Source organism: Camelus bactrianus, chromosome 10 (genome assembly GCF_048773025.1).
Source record: "Camelus bactrianus isolate YW-2024 breed Bactrian camel chromosome 10, ASM4877302v1, whole genome shotgun sequence".
In the NCBI taxonomy this organism is placed as follows: domain Eukaryota; kingdom Metazoa; phylum Chordata; class Mammalia; order Artiodactyla; family Camelidae; genus Camelus; species Camelus bactrianus.
Window position 1 is genome coordinate 49,021,029 of NC_133548.1, and position 8,870 is coordinate 49,029,898.

General features: G+C 35.5%; 1 protein-coding gene across 1 annotated transcript in view; it reads left to right on the forward strand.

Moving 5' to 3' along the window:
* RNF169 (ring finger protein 169) overlaps positions 1-8,870 on the forward strand; it is an 83,041-nt gene that overhangs the window by 66,925 nt on the left and 7,246 nt on the right. The window contains exon 5 of the mRNA XM_074372638.1: positions 8,756-8,855. Coding sequence (XP_074228739.1) covers positions 8,756-8,855 — 100 coding nt within the window. The remainder of the gene's footprint in view (positions 1-8,755; positions 8,856-8,870) is intronic.

The window sequence follows — 8,870 nt, forward strand, 5'->3', positions numbered from 1 at the left end:
ACTAAATTGGATGAAACCAGAAACGAATTACAGCGGTAAAACTGGAAAATTCATAAATATAGGAGAATTGGGGGAGAGGGTATAGGTCAGTGGTAAGAGTGTGTGCTTAGCAAGCACAAGGTCCTGGGTTCAATCCCAGGTACCTCTGTTAAAACAAACAAACCAACCTAATCCTCCTGAACAACCAATTAGTCAAAGAAGAAATCAAAGGGGAAATTGAATGTAGTTTGGTGCAGCCATTATGGAAAACAGTATGTAAATTCCTCAAAAAACTAAAAACAGACTTACCGTATGGTCCAGCAATCCCACTCCTGGGCAGATATCCAGAGGGAACTCTAATTCAAAAAGAAACATGCACCCCAGTGTTCATAGCAGCACTATATACAACAGCCAAGACATAGGAGCAACCTAAAAGTCCATCGACAGATGACTGGATAAAGAAGTTGTGGTATATTTATACAATGGAATGCTGCTCAGTGATTAAAAAAATGAATAACGTCATTTGCAGCAAAATGGACTGACCTGGAGATCATCATTCTAAGTGAAGTAAGCCAGGAAGACAAAGAAAAATACCATATGATATCACTCATATGTGGAATCTAAAAAGAAAAAAGAGGACACTAAAGAACTCACCTACGAAAGACACAGACTTGCAGACATAGTAAACAATCTTATGGTTACCAGGGAAAGGGGGTGGGAAGGGATAAATTTGGGAGTTTGAGATTTGCAAAAGTTAACCACTATATATAAAAATAGATTAAAAACAAATTTCTTCTGTATAGCACAGGGAACTATATTCAATATATTGTAATAATCTTTAATGAAAATGAATATGTGTGTGTGTGTATATATATATATATATCATGACTGGGACATTATGCTGTATACCAGAAACTGACACACTGTACCTGACTATACTTCAGTTTAAAAAAAAAAAAAAAAAAGAGGGAAGTACATAGCAATAAACACATTAAAAAAGCAAGATCTCAAATAAACAACCTAATCTTACACTTCCCAAGGAACTAGAGAAAGAAAAGCAAACTAAGCCCAAGGCGGCAGAAGGAAGGAAGTAACAAGTAACAATAGAAAAGGTTAATGAAACAAAGAACTGGTTTTTTTTAAAACGTAAAACTGACAAACTTTGAGCTAGGTTAACTAAGGAAAAAGACTCAAAAGACTCAAAAATGCAAGAGGAAACATTACAGCTGATACCAAGGAAGTAAAAAGGATCATAAAAGACTACGATGAACAGTTATACACCAACAAATTGGATAACCTGGAAGAAATGGATAAATTCGTAGAAACATACAACCTACTAAGATTGAATCATGAAGAAACAGAAAATCTGAACAGACCAATAGAGTAATGAAATTGAATCAGTAAAAAAACTACTTCATAACAAAGAAAAGCCCAGGACCAGATGGTTTCCCTGGTGAATTCTACCAAACATTTAGTGAAGAATTAATGCTAATCCTTTTCAAACTCTTTCAAAAAATTGTAGGAGAGGAAACACTCCTAAACTCATTTTACAAGTTCAGCATTACCCTGATACCAAAGCCAGATAAAGACACAAGAAAACCACAGGTCACTATCTCTGATGAACATAGATGCAGATATTCCAAACAAAATATTAGCAAACTGAATTCAACAGCACATTAAAAGGATCATACACCATGATCAAGTGGTATTTATCCTGAGGATGCAAGGATGGTCCAACATAGCCAAATCAGTAAATACGATATACCACATTAATAGAGTGAAAAATGAAAATTATAAAATCATCTCAATATACACAGAAAAAGTGTTTGACAAAATACAACATCCTTTCATGATAAAAACTCTAAACAAATTGAGTATAGAAGGCACATACTAATAAAGGCCATATATGACAAGCCCACAGCTAACATGATACTCAACAGTATAAAGTTGAGAGATTTTCCTCTCAGATCAGGAACAAGACAAGGGTGCCTGTTCTCACCACTCTATTCAGCATAATCCTAGAAGTCCTAGCCAGAACAATCAAGCAAGAAAAATAAATAAAAGGCATCCAGATTGGAAAGAAAGAAGTAAAACTTTCCTTGTTTGCAGATGATATCATCTTATACATAGAAAATCCTAGACTCCACCAAAAAACTATTAGAACTAATCAACTAATTCAGTACTGTTGCATGATATAAAGTTAATGTATAAAAATAAGTTATATATCTATACATTCACAATAAAATATCTGCAAAAGAAGGGAAAAAAATAACCCATTCCCAACAGCATCAAAACAAAATAGGAATAAATTTAACCAAGGTTGTGAAAGATCTGTACACTGAAAACAAAATCCTTTGATTAAACTGAAAGAGACACAGATAAGTGGGAAGATATCCTATGTTTATGAATCAAGGAATTAATATTAAAAAATCAATACTACCCAGAGCCATCTATAGACTCAGTGCAATTCTTATCAAAATGCCAATGGTATTTTTTCACAGAAATAGCAAAAACCTAAAAATCCTAAAATTTGTTTGGAACACTAAATAGCCAAACCAATCCTGAGAAAGAAGAACAGAATTGGAAGCATCACACTTTGTAACTTCAAACTTTACTACAAAGCTATAAAAATTGAAACTGTGATATTGGCATAAAAATAAACACATGGACCAATGAAACAGAATCTAGAGCCCAGAAATAAACCCATGCATATACAGTCGACTAATACAAGACAAGGGAGCCAAAATGCTCAATGAAGAAATGATTCTCTTTAATAATGGTGTTGGGAAAACTAGATAAGCACATGCAAAAGAATGAAATTGGCCTCCTATTTTATATCACTCACAAAAATTAATTTGAAATAGAATTAAGACTTAATCATTAACACCTGAAAGGCTTAAAACTCCTAGAAGAAAACATTGGGGTAAAGCTCCTTAACATTGGTAACAACTGGCAATAATTTTTTGGAGATGACACTAAAAGCATAAGCAACAAAAACAAAAATAAATGGGAGTACATCAAATTAAAAAGCTTCTGCACAGCAAAAGAAACAATAAAATGAAAAGGCAACCTATGGGATAGGAGAAGATATCTGCAAATCATGCATTTGATATCCAAAATATATAAGGAACTCATACAATTTAAAAGCAGTAAGTCCAACAATCCAGTCAAAAATCAGCACGGGAACTGAACATTTTTCCAAAGAAGGTGTACAGATGGGCAACAGGTATGTGAAAAGTTGCTAACATCACTAATTACCAGTGAAATGCAAATCAAAACCATGAGTTATCACCTCGCACCTGTTAGAATGGCTATCCTCGAGAATATGAGAGATAACAAGTGTTGGCAAGGATGTGGAGAAAGGGAACCTTTGTGCACTGTTGGTAGGAGTGTGAACTGGTAGCCACTATGGAAAATAGTATGGAGATTCCTCAAAAAACTGAAACTAGAACTACCATATGATCCAGCAATCCCACTTCTGGCTGTATAGCCAAAGAAATGAAATCAGGATCTGAGAGAGATAACTTCCACTCTCACGTTCATTGCAACATTATTCACAATAGCTAAGGCACAGAAACAGTCTTTAAGTGTCCATCCATTGTCCATTCATGGATGAATGGATAAATAAAATACGATGTGATATTATATATATTATTATTATTCAGCCACAGGAAGGAAGAAAATCCTGCCACTTGCGATACAATGGATGGACCTTGAGGGCATTATGCTAAGTGAAATAAGTCAGAGAGAAAGACAAATACTGAATATCACTTATATGTGGAATCTTAAAAATCCAAACTCATAAAAACAGAGTATAATGGCATTTGCCAGAGAGTGGGGGAAAGGGAGAGATGTTGGTTACAGGGTACAAACGTCCAGTTATAAGTTGAAGTACGTTCTGGGCATCTAATGTACAACATGGTGATTAACAATTCTGTATTATTATATATTTGAAAGTTGCTAAGAGAGTAGGTCTTAAATTTTCTCACGACAAAAAATAAATGGTAATTACGTGAGGTGATGGAGGTATTAACTAACCCTACCATGGAATCATTTTACAATATATAAGTGTATCAAATCAGCATACTGTGCACTCTAAACTTACACAATACTATATGTCAAATATATCTCATTAAAACTGGGAAAAAAAGAAAAAGCATCCAGATTGCAAACGAAGAGGTATTCTTCCTTTCACGTCTCTACTCACGAATGATATATTATTTGTAGGAGATCCTAAGGAATTCATGAAAAAACTATTAGAGCTAATTAACAAATTTAGCAAAGTTGCAGAACAAGATCACCACATAAAAATCAGTTGCATTTCTATATACTAGGAGTGAACAATGTGAAAATGTAATTAGGAAAGCAATTCCATTTACAGTAGCATCAAAAAAAAGAAAAAAGAATAGTTATGAATAAATTTAACCAAAGAAGTGCAAATCATGTACACCGAAAACTACAAAACATGGTTGAAAGAAATTAAGGAAGACCTAAATAAAGGAAAATATTTTCTGTGCTCATGGATTAGAAGACTTAATGTTGTTAATATGGCAGTATTCTCCAATTAGTTTTTTATAGATTGACTGCAATACCTATTAAAGTTCCAGTCCCCCTCCTTTTTTTTTTTCCAGAAATGAATAAGCTGACACTGAAATTCACATATAGAATTGCAGAGGATCCCAAGTAGCTAAAACAATCTTGAAAAAGAACAAAGGTGGAGGATTCACACTTCCTGATTTCAAAACTTAGGTCCTGCAAAGCTACAGAAATCAAGTGTGTGGTTCTGAAATAAAGATAGATATATCAATCCGTGGGATAGAATCAAGAGTTCAGAAGTAAAGCCATACATCTATGGTCAGTTGATTTTTAGTAATGGTGCTGAGACCATTCAATGGATAGGAAAGAAGTCTCTTCACATATGGTGCTGAGACATCTGGGTATCTACACGCCAAAGAATGAAGTTATACCCCAACTTGACATCATATACAAAAATTAAGTCAAACTGGTTCAGATATCTAAATGTAAGATACAAAACTATGAAACTCTTAAAAGAAAACACTTGGAGAGTTTAGTTGTATAATTACTGCTATTATAGCTCTTTTGTGGTATGTTGTGGTAGACTTCAGTGGCTGGATGCATCTATGGGTCAGAATTATCTTTTCATCAACCTGTCTTAAGTGCTTTGCACAGAATTGGTGCTTAGGAAAGTCTGCTGACCAAATGAATGGAAGAGACAATGACAGTTTCTGCCATACTGAAGTTTACCAAAAAGATTTTAGATTATTACAAACTACTTTAGGTGCCGTCGGTGTGTGCTTGAGTGCTGCAAGTGTGAATTCCCTCTCTGGGCCTTTTCTTTCACCAAAACAGAATTTAGAGGCCATGTAAAGAGGTTCTCCTCAGCAATAGGTAGCTGTCATTTGTACATCTGATAACTTGGGCATATAGCCAAAAGTGTCTTTAAATTTGACTCTGTTACTGCTGACAAAATGGATGTATAGCCTGTTTTTTATAAAAATTATATTAAGCTAGTTTTTAATTTTGGAATGTCTGGACCCTAAAGTATGAATCCAGACTCAAACACCTCTAATGACAGGAAGCTCAATACTTCTCAAAGCAAGTATCAGTGAACTGCTCTTACTATTGAATGTCACAAAGTTCTTTTTTATATTGATCAGAAAATCTTTTCCTCTAAGTGTGTACTTGATTCTCCAGTGGAATCATGTGAAACAATAATGAAATAATAATGCTCTCTTTCAGCTCTATAACCATTTTCTTGACCCAAAGTAAATGTTATTCTTCCCAGCATTTTAATCTGCTATCCAGTTTACTTCTGGGTGGCTTGTACACCACTGACAGTTTGTGTGAGTTCTGGGAAGGCAAGTGAATTTCAATACATTCAAGTAAAATACAAACCAAGCTGACTTCTAAGCAGCTGCCTTTATAGGGTGATGTTGAAGTCTTCTACGTGCCCCAAAATATATCTCCCACCAGATAATACAACTCTCACATTTTTTGTTTTTGGTTCAGTGTTCAATTTTGGTAAAGTACAGACATATGATGCAGGTTGGCCGTCACTTTCTCCTATTAATACCATAGCATAGATTAGTTCATCAGATTGGAGCCGTCCAGCACGGTGACGTGGCCATGAGACATAGATGAGAGGGGTCTGAATGGGAGGGAAGACCAGAAGTGCTGGAACAGAAGCCACTGTGGGTAGGCTAGGCTTTCACTAGAGATGAAGGAGGGGAGAGGCACGCTGGGCGTGTATCTTACTACCTCCCTTATAATTTTCTCTGAACTAATCTGGCATAGTAAAACTTTACATCTTTTGCTCAGAAGAGAGATATCATTCCATTCTAAACAGAAATAGAATCACTTAAGGAAATAAATTTCTACATCTGCATGGCTACATGTTCACCTTGTCTTCTGGCAAATCCTCATTTATCCTTCAAAGTACATATGCTACAGGAAGTTTTTCCAACCCTGTTCTCACTCCATCCCAGGTAATTAATAACTCTTTTATTGCCATTCTGTCTCTTAGGTATAATTTTTTGTTGTGTCATTTCACTGTATGGTATTGAATTCTTTGTCTGCCTCATTGGACTCTGATTCCTTGAAGACCTAGACTGTATCTCATTCTTTTCTGTATTTCCAGTGCCCAGATAGTGCTCATCAGTGACTGGCATATAGTAAGTGTATGATAAATGCTTGCTGAATAAAGTTGTATCATAGATAAAATATCTGTTGGTTTTTGGTTTGCAGTATAAAGTTATAAGCTAATGCATGCATCAGACAACAAAATCATGTGTTCTTGAAATCTCTTTAATCATGAGGAGGTAGGCCTTTGGAAGCTCAAATTAATTGATTAAGGGGGAGGCTGCATTTAATTTTGACTCCCTACACAGGAATCTAGTGTACTGCTATGCATTTTGTAAGTACTTAAATATTTGTTTCATGGCTGATTTAGATTGAGGAGAAGTTTGGGCCTAATAAAAGGAAAAAAATGTGTTGTTTGTAAAGGTGATTTAAAACTGTATCTACCTTATTAAGGAAGGTGAAGTGTCTCTCTGAGCATGAGCAAAATAGCCACTGGTTAGCCCAGAAATGAGCCCACAAACTTTTGGTCAACTATTCTTTGACAAAGGAGGCAAGAATATACAATGGAATAGAGACAGTCTCTTCAGCAAATGGTGTTGGGAAAACTGGACAGCAGCATGTAAAGCAGTGAAGCTAGAACACTCCCTTACACCATACACAAAAATGGATCAAAGACTCAAACATAAGACAAGATACAATAAACCTTCTAGAAGAAAATATAGGTAAAACATTATCTGACATACATCTCAAAAATGTTCTCCTAGGGCAGTCTATCCAAGCAATGGAAATAAAAGCAAGAATAAACAAATGGGACCTAATTAAACTTAAGCTTCTGCACAGCAAAGGAAACCATAAACAAAACAAAAAGACAACCTATGGAATGGGAGAAAGTTTTTGCAAATGAAACCGACAAAGGCTTGATCTCCAGAATATATAAGCAGCTCATATGACTTAATAAGAAAAAAACAAACAACCCAATCCAAAAATGGGCAGAAGACCTAAACAAGCAATTCTCCAAGGAAGACAGACAAATGATTAATAGGCACATGAAAAAATGCTCAATATCACTAATTATCAGAGAAATGCAAATCAAAACTATGGTGAGGTATCACCTCGAACCAGTCAGAATGACCATCATTCAAAAGTCCACATATGACAAATGCTGGAGAGGCTGTGGAGAAAGGGGAACCCTCCTACACTGCTGGTGGGAATGCAGTTCGGTGCAGCCACTGTGGAAAACAGTATGGAGATTCCTCAAAAGACTAGGAATAGACTTACCATATGACCCAGGAATCCCGCTCCTGGGCATATATCCAGAAGGAACCCTACTTCAGGATGACACCTGCACCCCAATGTTCATAGCAGCATTATTTACAATAGCCAAGACATGGAAACAGCCTAAATGTCCATCAACAGATGACTGGACAAAGGAGATGTGGTATATTTATACAATGGAATACAATTCAGCCATAAAAATGACAATGCCAATTGCAGTAACATGGATGTCCCTGGAGAATGTCATTCTAAGTGTAGTAAGCCAGAGAGAGAAAGAAAAAATACCATGAGATCGCTCATATGTGGAATATAAATAAATAAATAAATAAATAAATAAATAAATAAATAAAATGAACATAAATACAAAACAGAAACAGACTCATAGATATAGAATACAAACTTGTGGTTGCCAAGGGGGTGAGGGGTGGGAAGGGACAGACTGGGATTTCAAAATTCATAGATACTGACAGGCATATGCAGAATAGATAAACAAGATTATACTATAGCACAGGGAAATATATATAAGATCTTGAGGTAGCTCACAGCGAAAAAAAAATGTGACAATGAATATATGTATGTTCATATATAACTGAAAAATTGTGCTCTACGCAATTACACTACATTGTAAAATGACTATAACTCAATAAAAAATGTTAAAAATACCCACTGGTTTTGCATCATTTAAGCAGGGTCCAGTTTGGAAACAAAGGCTTAAACCAAATGTCCTTCCTGGCGAGCTCTCTCTCTTTGGACAGGATTTGTTCCTAGAATATATTTTAATAAATTCATTCATTTTCTATTGTAGCTATGTGGCTTTGAAAGCACACAAGAGATTGTCAATTCTTTTTCCTTAGCTATCATATGGGCTACTTTTGACTGTCTTTTATTTATGCTCTTTTAGGAACCTACATTCCAAAACGGAAAGGAGTCAGAGCTGCAGTGACACTGGTCAGGACAGAGTAAAGAGCAGACTCAGAGCAGCACCAACCAGCAAAGCCAAGGTATACCTCAGACCA